At 41.5% G+C, this 22,215-nt stretch overlaps 1 protein-coding gene across 3 annotated transcripts in view; it reads right to left on the reverse strand.

Moving 5' to 3' along the window:
- Nucleotides 1-340: 340 nt before the first annotated feature.
- Slain2 (SLAIN motif family member 2) overlaps nucleotides 341-22,215 on the reverse strand; it is a 56,783-nt gene continuing 34,908 nt past the window's right edge. For 2 of the 3 annotated variants that reach the window (XM_004658687.2, XM_045161728.1), the window contains exons 5-9: nucleotides 19,271-19,630; nucleotides 17,458-17,595; nucleotides 11,248-11,325; nucleotides 4,278-4,596; nucleotides 341-3,218 (exon numbers count right to left, since the gene is read on the reverse strand). In XM_004658687.2, coding sequence (XP_004658744.1) covers nucleotides 3,152-3,218; nucleotides 4,278-4,596; nucleotides 11,248-11,325; nucleotides 17,458-17,595; nucleotides 19,271-19,630 — 962 coding nt within the window. In that variant the 3' untranslated portion in view covers nucleotides 341-3,151. The remainder of the gene's footprint in view (nucleotides 3,219-4,277; nucleotides 4,597-11,247; nucleotides 11,326-17,457; nucleotides 17,596-19,270; nucleotides 19,631-22,215) is intronic. The other variant, XM_004658688.2, reaches the window with a different exon arrangement.

Here is a 22,215-nt window from a genome sequence, read left to right on the forward strand (position 1 = left end):
GGCCTGCCTTTACTTGCTTTAGATATGCCCTTGCTAGCCAGACACAGCTGCATGGTTTAGTGTTTCAAGAACAAGCAGTGTGAAGCACACATTACTTGTCACTCCCAAGGACACAAGTGTGAAACCACCAGGACAGAGAATTCTGCGTGCGAGGTGTCTAAGCAACCCAGACTTCTAGTTAGGATCTGGGTAGTGAGATTTGAGCTTGTGTGTTTAAAAAGAAAAACCTGAGAAATTTATTAAAACCAATTGTGGGTGGTGGGAGGGGAGAAAAGCAATCTTGCCATATCCAGAAATTAATAAAACACTTGAAAAATGAATATAAATTTAATAATAAACATTATGGTCAGGCTGTTTATTAAGGAGGCAACCACATATACAAGTTTGGCTATAGAAATGTTTGCAAATCCAACTTCATGTGATCTAAAAGACCATGCATCCTGCCAAAATGGACACCTGTACAGTGAATGAAAAGTCAATCAAAACACACAATGTCTAGATCATTCTAGAGTTATACAAACACCCGGGGCCACATATGTATTCAATTTTCTTTCAAAAAAACTTTTTCTTATAAAAGTGATGTATTGAGATAATTTAAAAAAGTATCTGACAATTATGAATGGTCCCCAGTTTTACAAAATGTGATTTCCAGGGTATGAAAACTGAAAAAAAGCCAACCCTTCAGAGAGTAGTTTATATTATACAAACAAGTTCTGTAGAAAAATGATTCAGCAAATGCTTGAGTTAAGAATATTTATATTTTTCCAACTCTTTACACTTTTATTAACACACTTACAAAAAATAACATTCAAACACTGAAAAAATTAAATAACTTTGGAAGCAGAGTTATAGCTTTCTGCTTACATATAAGTGACAATTCTGGGCTGTTGGCATAAAATAATCAACATTCATAAACCTACTACTAAATATCAAACATAAGTTAAAATCATAGGCACTAGTTTATCAAATCCACATTTCTTCTGTAGGACTAACCACAGTAAATCTTTAAGTTTTCCCAAACAGAAAAACTGGCCATACACAAAGGCTTTGTAGTAAAAAGGTAATTTTTCTCTTTAGGAAACTAAAAGTCTATAAGCTGTGGCAGTACAACAGTAGGTAAAACAATGTTACCAAACTCAGCAAATCCAAAATACATTTTTAACAAGTGATGAAACAGTTTAATTAAAAAAAATAGATATTTTTTCTGATGCAGCCATTTTCAAAAACAAAGTTAAAATAACCTGAATACTCCTTCTGAAACTGATTATCTAACTTAAAAAATGTAGTAGATGGTTCATTAAAATTCCTTTTAATTATCATAATGCAGCATTTATCTCCCGAAATAGCACACTGAAGCTGAGACCTGCTTGTTGGGGTGCACTGGTGTTGAAGAGACAGTGGCTACTTCTTTTTGCTCCTCACTGACATGGACATGAGGTACGCCCCACCAAAACAGATGCTTCCTCTTCCTCTGAAGAGCATCGTTTACAACTCATCTTTATGCAGAAGTCTGGCACCGCCCTTTCCAGCCCCACCTCACCACCTTCCCACCTCAGAGCCGCTTTCCCTCGCACTGCAGCGCCGGCAGCTGCGGTCCGTGGAGGCCGCTCACCGAGAGCCTCCCGGAGGGTCCGGCCGGAATGGGGTCTGCCACGCTGCAGCATTCCCAGTCTCCCATCCTACCAACCTCAGCGCCGCCCTGAACAGGAAGCCTTCCATTTCTTCCCAATTTCTTTTGCCAACTTGCAGAATCCTTTAATAGGAAATAATGTTTAAATCCCTAAAGTCTTTACGTGACCCAACTGCCAATATTTTAGAGCTGTTCAAATTAAATATTTGAAAAACAGACTTCACTATCAAAAATGAGAAGCCTGGTATCAAAGATGTCTTGGTTTGGTAATAATCTGGTAAAACCAAAATAGGTGATCTCAAGGATATATATATGTATGTATGAACTGTTAGAGAGCAAGTATTTAACACTTTAGAGTCAGATGGTCTATTATCAAAGATGCAAAAATTGATATAAGGCAGAATCCAAGTCAAAAGGGACAGAATTTTTTTTAAAGGTCCTTTATATAGGTACTTGGTTTAAAGCAGATCGACTTATGTAGGATTTAGCAGGCTAGACTTTCCTACCATGTAACAGACAGATATGCCACTTAATAGCAACAATACAATTGTCGTCACCAGAGTTTGTACGTTAAGTGCATAGATTTCCCCCTTCTCCCTCTCTGCATGGGTCGGCTTCAGGTTGTAAGCACTGAGGTGTGTGGTATCAAGAATAAAGACATGCTGTGTGCTCCTTTCCATCACGGGACCAGCTCATGGAAACAAGATCTTTTAGTTCTGTGACATAAAACAGCATGTGAAGTTGGCTTCAACAGCAAAGGCCATCTTTCCTGAGCCAGTAAAGTTTAGAAAGATTGTACATGATATTAAGCCCTTTTGGCAATCAAAACAAACACATGTAAGTGTGATGTGTTGATGCAACAACGGGTACACACGGTGACACAGTCTGGTGGTGGTGATAGTTGGGCTATGACTTAAACTTAAGACTGAACACAGATTGTTTTTCCAATGAGTCTGAAAAAAATGATTTTAAGAACTCTCCTAAATGTAGGTAGCATGTTTTAACAATCCAGCCCAGGCTTCCTCCTCCCCCCTCCCAATCTTAATCTACAGTATTTTGGAGTACTAGTGAAACACCTTAATTAGTCAGAATATTAGTTCTCATGAACACAAATATTTATTGACACTATTTGTACAGTAAGTAGGTTATACGTGAAGTTCTGGACAGCCTGGATTCACCATCTTCTTGTGGACTCTCATTTACACGTGAGCATTTCTCTTTGGCATTTGTTAGGTATTTGCCCAGATATTGGCCTCTGTCAAATAGTAATTAGAAAAAAAATAACCGTGTTTCTATGAAACGTAACTGAGTGACTCCATGGACCGTGACTGTGTGATCACCAAACACATCTGGTGTTAAGTGTTATTCAAGTGCTGCTGGACAGTCTCTGTCGGTTGTGCTCATCAGGACAGAGAGGGCTGGGCCAGGGAAGTCCTGAAGAATCTGCATATAGAAGGGGTCTTACAGCCTGGCGAGGGGCGTCCGTGAAGCTGCACACCTCTGCGTTCCTGTCTTTGCTTGTCAGTAACAGCCATCTTTCCAACTGTCATCTTTCATGCTACCATAGGTTTTAGGAGCTGGCAAGGATCTGAAATAAGCAATTTCATGATGACGAGCAAGTCATTACAAGACACTGCATCTCGTGCATGGTTACTTACTTTCAGGTGACACTCATCCCCTGAGGGCTGTTTCAGGGACTAAGACACAGCCTCAAAATGCTGTTCAAACAGATTTCCTTCCCTCAACATCTTAACAACTGCCAAGTTTTCCTACACATCAGATCATTTTTCTAGTCCCTTTTAACATAGCTTCTAGATTAAAATAGGAGGAAAAGAAGTTCCTTTTCCCAAACATTTTGTGTTTGTGTGGCAAAGTGATGACTAAGACAACTGAGTCGGACACTGTAAGGAAGTGGGGGAAAGGATTTCCCAGCAGTTGTGTGTCCTTAAGGGAAGGAGTTCAATTTACTCCTCTACGACCCAGCAGTACCTAACTGTGGACGTTAAACAAAGTCAGTGTTAAGTACTTAGCACAGCACGGACCACTAAGCCACTGCTTTTTTTTTTTTTTTTTTTTTTTTTTTGCCACTGGATCTGGAAATCCAAGATGTTCATATCAGGACTAAGGAAGCCCAGGTAATTCAGTTTAAACACTCATGACCTCCTAACACCATTTTTTTTCCAAGCAAATATATAAACCTTAATTACAAATGACGTCTGACTTTACAGACGGCAGCAATCACATGGCTCACAACCTCTCTGGAATTATGATCACCTCAGGATGCAACGCATAATGGGGAGAGAGCACACACAGACTAAGGGGCTCATTCAGATCACCTAAATTACTTTCCTGGGGTAGAATTTAGGTCCCTAGATTTAAGGCCAACATTATATATATATTTTTTCCCCTAGGTGTCTTCTGAGATGCTTAATCATTAGGCTTCGGACTAGTTTAATCCGAACCAAACAGGTATAGTGTCCCAAATGTTTTCTCTGAAACAATAAAATCATGTTTTATTCAAACTGGACTGAGGCTCTAGTAGGTCCCGCCATGGTTCTCTATGCTCAAGGAATGTCGAGACAGGGCTGACTCCAGTCCACCTATTTCCATATGTTCAAGAATACTGAGCAGGGCACCTACCACTTACCTGCGGACAGGCTGTGCAAGTTTGCTGCGAGGCACTGGAATACCCCCAGCAGAAGGGGCACTGGGTCTGGGCAAGCCACTCCTCATTGCGGTTGTCCCTGCCGGTCTGGTTAGCGTAGTGCTGTTGATGCTGCTGGAAGGATTTGCGGGAACTGCGTTTGGAACCATGGGAGGCCCAGGTGAGGAGGTGGCTTGTGTGCACTGGGTAGTTTCTTGGCTGCCAGGAGAGCTGGAGCCGTGGTTACTGAATGCCTTCACTGGCTGCCGGAGAGCCAAGGGAGACGGTGCTGCAGGGGAGCGGAACTTGCCAGGAGAAGGTACTGTGGGATGGTAGAGAGAACCAGGGTGTGAGTGGGAACCAAGTGTGAGTGAGACCACGGCTTACGTACACTTGACGATGGGGCGTGAGCACATCTGCCTGCATGAAGCCTCACTCTAAAGAAACGTCAGTCGCGTGCTTGCAATCCTAGCACTCGGGACGACCACTGCCATGAGTTCCAGTCAACCTGGGCTTTTGAGTCAGCTTTAGGTCAGTCTGGGCTAGAGAGAGAGACCTTGCCTCAAAAAAAAAAAAAAAATAATAATAATAATTAAAAAAAAAGCTAGGGATAAAGGATATTTTTGAGCTAACCAAAAAATAAAAAATCATGATAGTTTGAAATAACCAAACCCTTGCTCAGAGGGTTACAATGGTCCTTAAAAACACGTATTAGGGCTGGAGAGATGGCTTAGCGGTTAAGCACTTGCCTGTGAAGCCTAAGGATGCCGGTTCGAGGCTCGATTCCCCAGGACCCACGTTAGCCAGATGCACAATGGGGAGCACGCGTCTGGAGTTCGTTTGCAGTGTCTGGAAGCCCTGGCGTGCCCATTCTCCCTCTCTCTCTTTCTATCGGCCTCTTTCTCTGTCTATCCCTCTCAAATAAATAAACAGAAAAAAAAAAAAACAAAACTAAAAAAACCCCACATATTAGCCAGACTACCTAAGAAGCCCCACGTAACTTGGGCAGCACAAGAATGTGTGCAAGGTGAAAGTGAAGGCTGACTACCAGGCCGTGGCTTCGGATCCGCAATGCATTTCTCCACAAAGGAGCCCCGTGTGAACGATGTCTGGTGACGACAGGTGCAGCCTCAGTTAACTGCCGGGCCCCTTGTGGCTCTGCACAAAGCAGGGGGTCACGACATGCAGGGCACATCACAAGGCAGGTGGTCACAGGATGCAGATACTACATTCCTGGCTATGCTAATTCCACTAAGGGAGATATTTTTATATTACAACAAACACTGGATACATGAAACAAAATGCAAAATCTGCAGTAATTTCCAAGCAAAAACGAGACACCAAGACGCACTTTAATACTGCACAGAAATGGAAACATGAATGTGCCCAGTGAAAGTGTGCGCACACAAGGGGGCTTGTACACAACTTCATTTACGGTGACCAAACGTCCACTGGCAGATGAATGGCTAACAGAGCCTTACAACAAAGTACCATTAAGCAATAAAAAGGAATGAACTACTTACATGCTCAAGGAGCAATCTTGGCAATTATGCCGAGTAAAGTAAGTGCCAGACACAAAACGGTAACAGTGTAGCATTCTATCTACATCAAAATCTAGCAACGAGGTGGGTATGGTGGCACAGTTGTAATCCCAGAACTCAGGAGGCTGAGGCAGGGTGTTCAGTTCTAGGTCAGCCTGGGCTGCAAAGTGAGGCGCAGTGTCAAAAAATAAAACATTCCAGAAAGGGGACTGGAGAGATGGCTCAGAGAAAAAGTACTTGCTGCTCAAGCCTGAGAACCCGAATTCAGATTCTCAGACTCCAAGTAAAGCTGCAATCCAAGGTGTGTGTCTATAATCCCACATGCTGACAGAAAGATGGGAGGCTGAAATAGAACTTTCCAGACGATCATGAGCTGACACTGCTCAAATGAGGTGGAAGGCAAAGAACAAACCCTGAAACTTGTTCTCTGACTTCCACATGTATGATGTGGGACACACATGACTGCAGTTACCCACATGAACACGCACAAATTAAAAAAAGAATTCCAGAAAGGGCAAGTTGAACTTATGGTGACAAAGCAGATGAGATATTTGCAGGAGACTGGGATGAATGGCTGGGAAGGGGTATGAAGGATCATTTTGGGATTCTGCAAATGCTATACACCTTCACTGTGCTTCTAGGGATGAGCATAGAGACTACTGTTGAAATTCAAATCCTACACCTAAGATTCTACATGGGGGGCTGTAGAGATGGCTCAGCAGTTAAGGCGTTTGCCTATGAAGCCTAAGGACCCATGTAAGCCAGACGCACAAGGTAGTGCATGTGTCTGGAGTTTGTTTGCACTGGGTAGAGGCCCTGAATGCCCATTCTCTCCAATAAAATAAATGAGTAAGTAAATACATATTTTTTAAATTAAGATTTTACATGAACAAAGCTAATTTAAAGGTATCAAGTAGAGCTGTGTCATTGAGAATGATGCCTCTTAACCATATCCTGGTTTTCAAGAACGGCTAAGCCATCTCTCCAGCCCCTGCAAGTAAATATTTTTAACAAAAGGACATAGATATCATTTGATTGGAGAATGAGTCTGTCTTCTACTACTGTTCTTTAGTCCAGTTTGGTTGTGGGCAGAATCAGCTGCCTCTAAATAATTGTAGGAGAAACGAAGAAGGAAGGAAGAAATAAGGCTTAGAAGGAAGGAACATAAAGATATATAAATAATTATGTTCAGGAAATAGCTGACTCCTAAAGATATATATTTTTGGTTTTTCGAGGTAGGGTTTCACCCTACCCTAGCCTAACCTGGAATTCACTCTGTATTCTCAGGGTGGCCTTGAACTCACGGCAATCCTCCTACCTCTGCATCCCGAGTGCTGGGATTAAAGGCATGTGCCACCACACCTGGCTTTTAAGATTTTTTTTTAAATTAGTAATCACAGACTTATGCATTGAGTAAAACATACATTTCCCCACTTGACTCTTGGCATTATATATAAAAACACAGATGGAACTTAGAACCCAAAAGATGACTCAAAATTTCTCAAGATTTTATTTTTTTCTTTCTTTCATTTATTTATTTTTATTTTTGAGAGAGAGAGAGAAAATGGGCATGCCAGGGCCTTTCAGCAGCTGTGAATGAACTGCAGATGTGTGCGCCCCCTTGTGTACATGTGCAACACTGCATGCTTGCATCACTTTTTTCATCTGGCTACATGGGACCTGGAGATTTGAACAAGCATTCTTAGGCTTTGCAAGCAAGTATCTTAACCACTATGCCATCTCTCCAGCCCTCAAGATTTTGAAAGAAAACTTACTGGGTTGGGGAGATGGCTCAGTGGATGAAGCATGTGCTTTTATATAAAAGCATGAGTACTAGAGTTCAGACCCAAGGACGGGCTTCTGTAATCCCAGCAAGGAATAGGAGGTGGACCAGGCAGCCTGTCAAATGAAGTGGTGAAGAGACCCTGTGCCTCAAGTAAGGAAGAAGGTAAAAACTGGCCTTGCCTCCACACATGGACTGAGGCATGTATGTGCCCAAATTCACACCCCTCCCCAAAGGGAACCCTTTCACTGATAATTGCGTTATTGCAATCAAACATCACAGAAAAAAATGTGGCCCATTCTTACCCATGCCCAGTAAGAAGTGTAGACTTTAAGAGACTTTAGAAAAGCACCTGAATCCCTTTTCCAGTAAGGAAGGAATCAAAACCATGAAAGGAGTTGGGACTTTCACATCTTCTGGCCCCTGACGTCAGCCTGTATCTCCACACCTTCACTCTGTCCCAGCAGAGTCATCCCGGAACTAAGGCAGGCAGATACTCTTAGAAGACTTTCCTAAAGCAAATCCCAACAACTTGAAAAGATAAGACTACAGAGCACATTCTTTGATCACACTAGCCAAAGCAGACACTAACAGAGACAAAAGGAAACTCAACACTTATATACCACTAAGAAGAAGGAAATAATGAAGAACAGAAGTCAATGAAACTGAAAACCAGAAAAAAAAAAAAAAATCAATGAAACAAAGAGCTCATTCCGTAATACCTGTAATGTGAGGGACTGAATTCAGAATTACCTAGGAAACGCACTTCTGAGCTTATGTGTTTCTAGAGATTGAGCTGAAGCTAAGACTCGAGTGCATGTCACACCAATCCAAAGGGTTGGGGTCCCAGACCCAGTAGAGGAGAAAGGAGAAAGCAAGCTCATGACAGCGCTGCCCCTGCTTCCTGAGTGTGGATTCACTGTGACCAGCAGGAGGGACTACACGCTCACAAACTGTGAGCCAGACAAGCCTTCCTTCCTTAAGCTGCTTTGCTCAGGTGTTGTATCCAAGCAACGAGTAAACCAATACACCTAATAATTAAAGGTCTAGATGCACACGCACACACACGGTAGATACTGATTTATAATGAAGCACACACCAAGTTTAATCTAGATAATGGACTACAGTTAACTGCCACCTTACAGAAAATCCACACAAACCTACTAAGCAATGTGCTGGAAAAGCGATCACTCAAGCCCAGCCAGGAAGAGCCTCTGTGGAACAGAGAACCTGGTGGTTTCTACAAACAAGCAAGCAAGCAAGTTATCAGATAGAAAAAACAAAAAAAGGGGAGGGGGGAGGAAAACCAAAAAGCAAGAAAAAAAACTAAGAAAATGAGTATGTTAAAAAAGGCAAATGTTAAGCCCAGCACTCAGGAGGCAGAGGTAGGAGGATCACCGTGAGTTCGAGGCCACCCTGAGACTACATAGTGAATTCCAGGTCAGCCTGGGCTGGAGTGAGACCCTACCACAGAAAACCAAAAAAAAAGGCAACTGTTAAGCCAGGTGTGGTGGCACACACCTTTCATCCCAGCACTTGGGAGGCAGAGGTAGTGAATTCCAGGTCAGCCTGAGCTAGAGCGAAAACTCTACTTCAAAAAACAAAAACAGAAAAAACAAAACTTGGCAAATACCAGGAGTGGTGACAAACCTGTAATCATAGCATCCAGAAAGTTCAGGCATGGGAATCACAAGTTCAAGAGCAGCCTAGGCTGTACAGCATGAAGTTCGAACAAAAGCAACAACAAAAAAGGCAAGCCTAAAGCAGGCGCATGGCAACCCCAGTCCTCCAGAGCTCAGGCGGGAAGACTGCCAAGAACGCTAAGCCAGCCTGCGCTCTACAGGGACTCCAGTCGCAAAAACCAACGCCTCCCGCCACAGGTAAAACTACAGGTTCATTACTTGGGATGCAAAAACATAACAGAAAAATAAGGTAGTGATTGATATAAATTTCAAAGTGTCTACTTTTGTATAGTGGGTTTTGGCTTTGGATCCAAGAGGCATTCTTCAATTTAACCCCATTAGTAGCTAAGTTAATATTTTATTTTGTAGTGGTGGGGATTGAACTCATAGCCTTGGGCATACTAGGCAAGCAATCTACCACAAGCTGCATCTCCAGTCTTTATTTTTTTGAGACAGGGTCTCATTATGTAGTTCAGGCTGGTCTTAAATTTGTTAAATAGTCCTAGCTATTCTTGAATTTACAAATCTGTCTCCCGAGTGCAATTACAGGTACACTCCACTATACAAGTTTAAGCTAATATTGGAAATCCAGCATATACTGTCTCCATTCCTACTTGGTTCAGAGAAACTAGTATTATCATCCTCAATGCACAACACCACAAAAGCCTGGCTTAGTGAATAAACTAAGTCCAGCGTAAGAGTACAACCAGCTCTTCCTCTCATCACTGAGTGAAGATAAATGGCGATGCTGAAACTACATTCACAGGACCTGGGCTGTCTTTGAGGGCAGGCTGCTTGGCAGTTTGGTTAGCTCAGACTCAACAATGATGTAACCTCTACAGGTACGTTTTCAAAATTTGGTAAGAAGTTTATGAATACAGCATTAAATCTTTAAGCCTGCCTTGATTTATACAAATACATTTATAAACTTGAACCTTGTTCTTGCATGACCCACTAGAAATCTCACCCCAGTGTATTATTTCTGGCTATGGTACCAACAATACTGGAGTTGGAGGCCTGTGGTCAACTACTGATGTTGAGTACATAAGCACACGTCTGTTTCTATTTAACTCTTCTCTTACAATCAGATTCTTTTGCCAAAAACTAATTCTTTACACTTAGTCCACTAAATCACTACTAACACTTAGTATGTTTGCTAAAATATCTATTACTTTTGTAAACTTAAGTCACCAAATCTCAGCCTTCCCTCATGAATGTCCCTAGTGCTTGCTTGAAGCCACGAGGAAGCGCACGCGCACTGTGAAGGGAAACGCTGTTCCTCGCTGCCTCCATTTGTCCTGCCGCATCTTCTCTAAGGCTGCTGCTGGCCGCTAGTCCACCCGAAGCCACCGTCCTCTCTCAGTGCTGCTTTCTTCCACCTACCCATACAGCCAGCCTCTTCCACCTACTCAATCTCTTAGAACAAATATTGTAGTTTTGTTACCCAGTTTGTCTATATTTCAACACTCAGTTCTTACAAAAACTACCACTCTTTAGTAAATAAACCAAACAGCAGTTAGCCACAATTGTGTTTTAACTTCAATCAGATTGAAATTCAAAAATGCTCTCGTTATATTCTATAGGTAAGTAAACCTCAAATCAATCCTTGAGGAAAAAAAAAAACAAAACACCAGCATACAAAATACCTGACACTTGGTGCACTTTAAAGTACCTACCAGTCCAACAGTCATTAAAACAGTAACCTTTGATTTTAGAATAAGAAAATGACATATTATCATTTACTCCTTCCACAAGAACAATCCGATACATACCTCTGAGGAAAATATGTTTCTTCTGGAATTATCCACAAAACACAGAATAAATCCATATTATTTTATCAGTAATTAAAAGAACCCAAACACCCAGAAACGTGCCTTACAGACACCACTGACTTAAAATTCCAGAAGGTGTAAGAATTGGCTACACCATGTGCTGAAATCTTAAACTCAGTAAGAGGCTGTAGTTACCTCTTTTGGTTGATGAAGTTTGAAGCAACTGTTTGGCTTTGAGGGAAGTACGAGGCAAATTTTTCAGCCTTTGCGAAGCTGTTGAAAAATAAGGAACTGTAATATTTGCCTGAAAGTACAAGATAAAGGCTATAGTTTCTGCAAACTTGAATATTTTAATATAAACTTTAATGCTTAGCAAGGGACAGAAATCACAAGATTTCTATAAGCAGAAGAGTTTTCAAGTGATGCTTAGTGTATTAAGTAGAAAGGAACTGTTTCTTATAGGTGAAGCAACCTCTACTCTGTCAATGGGCTTAAACACCAGGAGAAAACCAGCCACCAGCAAACATGCTGCAGACGCCAAGACAACAGGCAGAGCGATGGAGGCGAAGACCACAGCACAGAGGACAGGAGAACAGACGCAGGGCTGGCTCAGTGCAGACAAGCGCGTTTCGGCAAAGCAGTTATTGGGAGACGAGACGAGCTGCCCTAAAATAAACTGGGGAACTCAGGCTCATAAAGTAGAAGCCCAACGTGGTAGCACACGCCTTTACTCCCAAAACTTGGGAGGCAGAGGTAGGAGGATCATCAAGAGGTCAAGGCCAGCCTGGGCTAGAGTGAGACCCTACCTTGAAAAACCAAAACCAAAAAAGGAGAAGAAAACTCAGAGCCAGGAAGTCTTCTGGTCAGCCTGGTGGCTTTAATCTTCAACATGACCTTGCTGTGGAATGGAACTAGTTTGTGCCTCAGACTTTGGGCAGCACCACATACATCTGGTCTGTGTACATATGCACATAGGTGAGTGCTGGTATGGGCTAAGGAGTTTCAATGAGTCAGGACATCCCTTTGAAAGATCAATAAAGAATGCTAAGGTTACTCTCAAGCTTCCACTCTAGTGACTCCAGGGCACAGTTAACTACACTGGCCTCAAATTCCTGCCAACACCATCCAGTCAGCTCCAAAATGCCATTCTACTGACCAGAAAACTAAGACTTCATACACTTCTAGGATTTGTGTATAAAAAAATTAAACCAAAAAGAAACAATAAAAATAAGATTCTTTTCCTACAAGTACCCAGGGCATGAGCAGTCACTAGGGTGAAGTGAAAAAGGGATGTCTCATGCATTGTCACAGAGGAAAAGAGGAACAATGACTCAGCTCCATCGACTGAGAACCATTCACTCCTCACAGCTACCACCTCTTCAAGAAGGAAGGTGTCTGCCTTGCAGCTTTACAGAACACCTACCCTTACTCTAGCTAAATAACAGCTAATGCTGACTTAACTCAAATATGGTCAGGCAGACTAGCAGAATGGAAAAAAAAAAAAAATCACCCTTCTCCTGGGTTACCTGACACCTTTACACAGAACACAGGATACAAGATGCCACTGTCACCACATGTTCTTATGTGTTTAGTCATGCTTTCCATCGTTCATATTGTCAACCATTCACTCGTCCTCGTTTTCATTTTTTCAAACAGTCAAGTTTCTGCTTTACTATAGGCATTCTGTTTGGGTAAAATGAACTCTGTAGCCAACTAGATGGGCATAATTCTTATTCATACGAAACTAGTATTTAGGAAAGGGGAGTCAGAAAACAAAAATTTGTAGCCTTCCAGGTAGTAATGGCTACTAAGGAGAAACAGTAAGCAGGAAAGGGGTCAGGAAGTCAGAGGTTACAGTTACTCTACGCACAGGGAAGGCCAGAAAACCGTTCCTGAAGATGAGCTCCCGCTCTGCACAGAGACCTGAGGGGGGGATCACACAGTCCCTGCAGAAAGCATCACAGGCGGAGGAAAGAGCAACAAGAAAGGATGCTGGGCCGGGCCATGGATGCTGTGTGAAGGACAGAAAGTGGGTTCAACTGCACGAGTGCAAAAGGAAACTGGCTGCGTGCTGGCGATCTACAGTATAAAGTAGCCATTAACTTTTTAAACAAGGGTATGTTATCATATGCCATCTCTAATAAACTTTTTTGGAAAAATTCTCTGAAATCCACAACATGTAATGCCAGATTATCTTTCAAATTATGACAATATCACCTATAGACAAAAGAAAACTGTCCACTAGAACCTGGAAGAACTGACCACATACACAATCAGATAGTAGACTCTCGACTTGTTGGACAAAGCTGACACAGTGACTGACTCTGAGCTCTGTGAAATGTGATACTCCTGCCTCTCCTTCTCAAGTGCCGAGGTCACAGGGCTGCAATACTATGCCCATCCAAGAATCAATTTTAATTAACTTTTTATTTTTACTTTTTCGAGGTAGGGTCTCACTCTAGCCCAGGTTGACATGGAATTCAGTCTGTAGTCTCAGGTTGCTTTGAATTCATGGCAATCCTCCTACCTCTGCCTCCCAAGTGCTATGGTTAAAGGTGTGCACCACCATAGCCAGATAAAAAACAAGCAAATATTTTTTAAATGTCAAAGTGGTACTATTTTAAGTGAAACTTGCCAAATCTTACAAAAGTGAAATTTAATGCTAGCTATTTAAAAATATTCATCGTTTAAATTCTCATTGATTTCTCTTTGAATATTTATCTAATTGCAATAAGCAAAACCGCACTGGGAGAAGCAGGAATGCTACCGCAAAGCACTCACTCACTGGTGCTCCATCACCTGGCGTGTCCTCTACAAGCTTCTGTATTTCTGGCAAACATATACCACCATCTTCCAAGTCAGTCTATGTTTTTAATGTTTATTTTTACTTACTTATTTATTTGAGTGACAGAGAAGGAGAAGGGAGGGTGGAGGGGGAAGGGAGTGAGGGAGAGAAGTGAGGGAGAGAATGGGCGCACCAGGGCCCCCAACTGCTGCAAATGAACTCCAGATACACTTGCCACCTTGTACCTCTGGCTTACATGGGTCCTGGAGAATTGAGCCTCAAACCAGGGTTCTCAGGCTTCACAGGCAAGTGCTTAACTGCTAAGCCATCTCTCCAGCCCCCAAGTCAATCTAGTATAGCTTCCTTACTTTAAGTTCTGCTTACTAATCTTCTGCTATTCCTTAGATCCACCTCTTATACTTCATTCCTACTGTCTTCATATCACATCCAGAACAGCTTCCTTAGGACCTTCCTAAATCTCTGTTCCACTGATGAACATCAAAGGAAGGGGGGGGGGGAGGCTACCCACCCCACCATGGGCAGGCAGGCAGGCATGGCTGTACTACATATAAGGAACACAGAAACCAGTACGTGTAGCTACTTCTGTATTCTATGATCATGCTACAGCAATCACCACCACCACCACCAGTAAAGAGTCAAAAGATGATCTTGGAAAACTATAGTTCATTATTTTTGAATTGTAACAGATGATCTCAGAAAACTATACTTCATTATTTTTGAATTGTAACAGATGCAATTACAGCTGAATTCAAGTAACATTATATAACCTTTAGACGAGTGCATTTTATAGTATGATGAAGCTTAATTCAGAGAATTCTCTATAAACGTTTGGCTTCAGCTGTAAGTTTGTTTCGCCAGCAGGTTCATGGCAATGTGAAGGCCTCCAAGCTAGCTGTAGCAGACTGTGCCTCCTGTGGTGCTCTATAGGCAAACACCCATGTCCACGAAAGAGAGTATGTGTTACCTTGCTTCTGTCATTATCTCTGACCCTGAGCTTGTATTTAACTCATCAGACCCGAATCCTTCCTAAAACCAAGGCCTGGAAATTATATCCTTATGGTAAAGATTTTCCCTCTTTGTAGACTAGTTTCTTTCAAAATTAATATTTAAAGGCATGTTATTCCAGCAAATGCTCTGAGTTATTTTATTCTTTTGTACTAATTCACAAACTATTTATAGTTCAATCTCAAGTCATGCCCACTAGTCACCCAGGGGTGTCTGTCAAGATGTCATTCATGCGATCTGAGGTGGCGGGAGGCACACGGCAGGAGTTTCTGGGAGCACAGGAAGGAGAAGCCAGTCTGGTTAGTGTTCCTGTGTAATTCAATGATTTATATGGATCTCTGCTCTCTTTCTATAAGGGTAAGAAACGGCTATTTGTGAAGCTCAAATGAGAGAATCCTGTGAAAGTACTTTAAGCCTCATAAGACACTAACCAAATTTAAAATTCATTAGATTGTTTCGTATTTTTATGAAAACTAAACTTTCTGCTAAACCCACTTTCAAATAATGTTAGAAAACAAATATTAGCCTTGATAAACTATGGGTCTGGCAAACACTTCTTCCTTTAACTCGAGAAACAGAAATGACACATCCACACCCTCCTGCAATGCTCTGGTTTTCTTAACTTTTAAAGTCACTCCCATTTTCCAAACATAAAAGATGAAAATTGGGAATAGCTATAAAAGTTGAAAATACATTAGGACTCTTGAAATACTCAAATTTAAATGCCAGCATCCACAATAATGCAGCCATAGCAAATAAGCATATAAAAATAGTGATTGGCATAGTAACAAGCAGAAGTAGTGCCAGAGAGAGAAATGAGCAACCTTGTAAAGTTAGCTTCATGCAGACCAGCAGGAAGAACCAAAGCTTTATCACTTGTAGCTAAAAAAAAGTACTTAAAACAAAATGCAGCATCTATTACACCAATAACTAAAGGCTAACAAAAATGCAAAATATCAATTCATTGTATAAAATGCATAAAACTTGTCACCACTACACTTTACAAACTTATGTTATGAAAACTATACATTAAAAGAAAAATAACATATTACATAAAATTTCAGAACCCAGTAACATTTTGTGAACTTCAAATAAAAATACCTTTTAAGCTTAAGATTGTTTTACGCTTGCTAATTCTTGATTTTCTACTTTTCAAATACATTTTTGTGAATAGAGGAGTAGCTACCCCAAAATAAAAGTTTTTGGATGTTTTTTATTACCAATACACTTTATTATGCTTGGAAATGTAAATATGAACGAGTATCACATGCTGAAATACAGCCTTATGAAACTGCACGTGTATTTTCCACACAGCAGTAATTAATAACTGAACTATCATTATGTTTTCCCTATATATTTTCCTTAATTATCAATTATGAGGGAGAAAGGAAAGATAATTCTAAGAAAAGAACATGTGACTATATAATGGCTATTCTTTAGGGAAGGCATGTAAATTACCTAAAACTTAATATATACATAATAAATTCTTTTTTTTTTACTTTAGATTTACAGGTTTTATTTACAATTTTATATCTTCAGTTATTAAATATAAATGAACTGCATACATACTTTTTTCCTTTTCAAACAAGTTCTACAAATGTATGAATTATACATAATACATTCTTGCTATTAATATTTGTGAGTACAAACTTTATTTTAAACCTAGATTACCAATTTTCTCTCTTTTTGTGAGAAACTATTTTCATTGTCATAAAGCTTTGAGATGCTGGAAGAGTTCTGGCCATACGTGTCCATGAGGGGTATGAGGATCAGCCTTAAGTAGAGGTGATCCTAGCAGCAGTGTAAGGAGATAAAGAGGGTTCAGACACGGCAGGTTTGATCATCAAACGGAAGCTGTTTGGAGATTTATCATGTAAACTTTTGAAAACAATCCAGCTCTTATCAATTAAAACTAAGTATATAAGCACCCTGCACAGGCCAGTGTTGTTTCAAACTGTCTGCGCACATGCTGTGAGAGCTGTGAGAGCATGGCTCCTCACGTATCTCAGAACTTTCCCTCCGTCTCCTTTGTGATTTAGCATTGGATTTCTTTGTGGGTTTTTTTCTTTTGGAGGTGGGGTCTCACTCTAGTCCAGGCTGACCTGGAACTCACTATGTAGTCTCAAGGTGGCCTCAAACTCATGGCGATCCTCCAATCTCTGCCTCCTGAGTACTGAGATTAAAGGAGTGTGCCACTACGCCTGGCTTAAACTTTTAAATGTTTCATTTAACATCTGCAATACTGGGGACAAAATTCAGGGCTTCACGGGTGTTAGGGAAATACTCTACCATATTTTCTCCATATTCTAAAAGAGATTAAGGGAATTCTTTACTCAGGAATATATATCTGGGTAGTGTGATACACAGTATATTTCTAGAAGCAAAAGTTGAATCTATCCTAACTTCAAAATTCTGCAGAAACCAGCATATCATGCAGACATCAACATAAGCATTGGGTATTTTATAGAGATACATTTTAAAAACTTTATTATAGTTTCACTATTTTATAGCAATGACTTAATACAATTACCCAGCACAAAGGATCACTTTCAAGTTTTGTTGTTAAACAGCACCTGAGGATACACAGTACTTACTGGCTGAAGCCTGAGGCTGCATGCGAGGTATTCCTCCATTTGGCACTTGAAAATTTGAATCACTTCTGCTGCTTTTCACTGAGTCAACTTGCGTCGTAGATGTTCGGGACAGATTTGGAAGACTGCGCCTTAGTTTTTCTACAACAAAAATTTTTGTTTGTTTGTTTTCAAGGTAAGGCCTCACTCGAGCTAGGCTGACCTGGATCTCACTCTGTAGTTTCAGGCTGGTCTTGGAACTTCATATCTTACCTCCTGAGTGTTGGAATTAAGGCATGTGCCACCACACCCAGTCACAACAAAACTTTTTTTTTTTGAGGCAAGGTCTCACTCTACTCCAGGCTGACCTGGAATATGTAGTCTCAGGGTGGCCTCAAACTCAGTGATCCTCCTGCCTCTGCCACCTGAGTGCTGGGATTAAAGGTGTTGTGCCAGCATGCCCTACTTACAAGATTTTTTTGTTTGTTTGGTGGTGTTTTGTTTCTCAGGCAGACCTGGAATTCACTATGCAGTCTCAGGGTGGCCTCAAACTCATGGCAATCCTCCTACCTCTGCCTCCCCAGTGCCAGGATTAAAGGCGTGCACTACCACACCCAGCAAGAATTTTAATTAAAAAAAAAATTCAAACCTGAGGGCTGAGGACATGGCTCAGTGGTTGATTGACTTGCAAAGCTTGCTGGACTGGGCTGAATTCCCCATCACTCATGTAAAGCTAAGTGCACAAATCTGGCACGAACACATGCTGTTTGGGTGCAGGGGCAAAAAACCCTAGCATGCATGTGCATACATACATGTGCATGCAAATAAATCAATTAAAAAAATCAAACCTTATTTCAGGTGGAGAATTATTAAGTATAATTCAAAAATAAATTTTACTTATACATTTTGCATACCACAGATATAACAGAAAAAAAATATTTTTTAAAGGAGAGGGCTGGGGCTAAAAAGATGGCTTAGCAGTTAAGGCTCTTGTCTGTGAAGCCTAAGGAACCATGTTCAATCAATCCTCCAGGTCCCACGTAAGCCAGATACATAAGGCGACACAAGCATGCAAGGCCACACATGCGCACAAGGTGGCACACATGTCTGGAGTTTGACTGCAGTGGCTGGAGGCCTTGGCACAACCAATGCTCTCTCTCTCTCAAAAAAATAAAATAAAATAAAAAGAGGGCTAGAGATGGCTCAGTGGTTAAGGTGCTTGCCCGCAAAGCCTACTGACCCAGATTTGATCCCCTAGAACCCACATAAAACCAGATACAGAAAGTGGCACATGCTTGTTTGCAGTGGTTAGTCCCTGGCCACACCCATTCTGTCTTTTTCTCTCTCCATCTCTCTCTGCTTGCAAATAAATAAATTTAAAAAAAAATTAAAAACCCCACCAAACCCAGAGATTGTAAATGGACAAGAGAATCATAAAAATCATAAAATACATATTCAAATCTAAATCTACACAAAGGCCACCCTGAAAATCAACAGTAACACAGCCACAGGAAGTTAAATTCATTTTCTCTTTATGGTTGCATTAGGAAAATGGTGAAATTAACTAAGCTTTTTATTTATATGAAATATAAAACTTTGGGGGAGACAAACTGTCCTTTACAATGAAATATGTTTTTTTTTTCCAGAAACATTTTAATTACAGAATCTTTTTCTTTCCTTTTTCTTTGCACTGGAAAATTTCAAGAATGTACATTATGCATTTGATCATAATCTTTCCATCCCCTTCCTCTGTCCCCCTTTCCTTCCACTGAACACTCCCTCTGTCCCGCTAGTTCCTCTCCTCCTCTCGTGTCTTTCCCCTCTCACCCTCCATTACCTTCATTTTTCACGCTGCTTGTCTGTAAGTCTGTGGGATGGCCTTGCAGTGAAAGGCGAGGTTGCTGTAAGCGGCTGATCATGGGCTGGGGGGACACTCTACTGTATTCTATTCCCCGAGCAGGAGAGCGAGAGCGTGGTGAGTTTCTGGGTGACTGCTTAGGGGATGGGCGGGGTGAGCTGCGTGGTGATGGTGAGAATCTGCTAACGGCAGGGTACACTGCGTGGTGCGTGTTGTCATCGTCATCGTCTAGACTCTGGGCATCAAGTTCCTGATCACTGAAAGTGCCCCGCCGTGTGGAATTGCAGGACGAGCCGGAACTGCGCCGGGAGGTGGTGGCTGCATATTCTTGTCGGAGACCTGGCAACAGCGAATGCGTTACTTACTTTAAACATTTAAATATTTTTAAAATGTACAAGATTATAACTGAGAAAATCAATTAGGGTTTAAAGCACATAGAAAACTTTCTTTATTTAAAAATACATTTAATTAAATTAATTTATTTGAGAGAGAAAGAGGCAGAGACATAGAGGGAGGGAGGAAGAGAATGGGCATGTTAGGGTCTCCAGCCACTGCAAATGAACTCCAGATACATGAGTCCCCTTGTGTATCTGGCTTACATGGGTCCTATTGTGCAAGCACCTTAACCACTGAGTAATCTCTGAAGCTCTAATCCAATTTTTTTAAGATAGGGTCTCACTCTAGGTCAAGGTGGCTTCAAACTCACAGCAATCCTCCTACCTCTGCCTCCCAAGTGCTGGGATTAAAGGCGTGTACCACCATACCCGGCCTCAAATTTTAATTCAAGGAATACTGAGGGAAACTAATTACTATCCAACCAATGAATAGAATATATGAGTAAACTAGTAAGCTTCTTGGATTAAAATTCTAATGTGAAAAAAACAGGATCTACATGATATTTTAAACCTTGCATATGAAGGTGCATAGGCCAGGGGGACTGGAAGATGGCTCAACAGTTCAGAACACCTACTTGCAAAGCCTGTCTGCCCAGGTTCAGTTCCCAAGTCATCCATGTAAACTAGAGGCAAAGAAAAATTACAAGCAGCCGGGCATGGTGGCACACACCTTTAATCCCACCACACAGGAGGCAGAGATAGGAGGATCACCATGAATTCGAATCTACCCTGAGAATGCATAGTTAATTCCAGGTCAGGCTGGGCTAAAGTAAGAGCCTATCTCAAAAAAAAAACAAAAAACAAAAAAAAAAAAGGCACAAGCATCTGGGGTTTGTTTGTAGGGCAAGAGGCCCTGGTATGCTTCCTCACCCAGCCCACACACACATACATACATACATAATGGGGCTGGGGAAATGGCTCAGCAGTTAAGGCACTTGCCTGAAAAGCCTAATTCCCCAGTGCCCACATAAGGCCAGATGCGCAAAAGTGGCATGTTCACCCAGGGTTCTTTTGCAGTGGCTCAAGGTCCTGCTACATGCGTGCTCTCTCACTCTCTGCTTGCAAATAAGTATTTAAAAAAAAAAAAGATGCCTGCTGGAGAGATGACTTAGTACTTAAGGCACTGTCTGTAAAGCCTAAGAATGCACGCTAGAATCTCCAGGTCCACAGTCAGATGCGCAAGCATGCAATGCCGCACACATGGCGCGAGGGGTGCACGTGTGTGGAGCTTGTTCACAGCAGCTCAGAGACTCTGGCACACCCGTTCTCTCTCACTTTCTGCTTCTCTCTCACTTTCTGCCTCTCTCTTTCTCTCCCCCGAAAATAAAAGATGCATAAACCACATGTGAAAGTTTTTGTAAAATTAAATGCATGGAGCGTGGTGGCACTGATCTGGAATTCATTATGTAGTCTCAGGCTGGCCTTGAACTCAAGGAATCTTCCTACCTTTGCCTACTGAGTTCTGTAATTAAAGGTGTGCGCCACCACGCCCAGCTCTAATGCAATGTTTAATTAAAGGAATACTGAGGGAAAATAATTATTATCCAATCAGTGACCACAATATATGAGTAAGCTAGTAAAATTCTAATGTAGTTGGGCTTGGTGGTGCATGCCTTTAATTCCAGCACTGGGGAGACAGATAGGAAGATCACTAAGTTCAAGGCCAGCCTGAGACTGCATAGTGAGACCCAGGTCATCATGGGCTACAGCAAGACCCTACCTTGAAAAACAAACAAAAAAATTCTAATGCGAAAAACGGTATCCATGTGATATTTCCAGCAATTTCTGATAACTCCTGGCATCTAGTAAAAAGGAATATTATAAAGAAGTATTCAAACCTCTGAACCATGTATTTATGCACAGAAACTACTATCAACAAGTTAATAAATTCTCCAAATTAGCAAATTAGTATCACACAAGTATCTTTAAAACTACAAATTCAAGTGGATGGTGTATTTACCTATGCATATAGCAGGTCCTCACTCACCACAAAATATCGTCCCCCAAATTCCACAGATTCTTGGGGTCACTTGCTGTGTGCTTACAGCAAAGGGCACTCATATCAAATAGCAGTGTTCTAGGAAAGAAAACCACAGTGCGAGGCGGCCCCTCTACCAACAGGGGAGCAGCTTGCTCAAGCCACAGCCACCAGAGGACCTGTGCTTCCAATTGTAACAATAGGAGTCTGACTAGCGCACATCTGTAACTTTGCTTTCTTTCTTTTTTTTTTTTTTTTTTTGAGGTAGGGTCTCGCTGTAGCTCAGGCTGACCAATGAGTTCCACTTCACTCTGTAATCTCAGGGTGGCCTTGAACTCATGGCGATCCTCTTACCTCTGTCTCCCAAGTGCTGGGATTAAAGGTGTGCGCCACCGCGCGCCCGGTTAATTTTGCTTTTTTTTCTTTTTATTGTTAGAGAAGTGCTGGAAGAACCATACTGAAAAACTAACATCCCATCTTTAAGAAAAGGGCAGGGTGTTACCACTGCCCTCTAGTTCAATAGGAATGGCGTAGAAAGGATTATTAAAGTA

This window comes from Jaculus jaculus, chromosome 11, assembly GCF_020740685.1.
Source record: "Jaculus jaculus isolate mJacJac1 chromosome 11, mJacJac1.mat.Y.cur, whole genome shotgun sequence".
NCBI lineage: Eukaryota > Metazoa > Chordata > Mammalia > Rodentia > Dipodidae > Jaculus > Jaculus jaculus.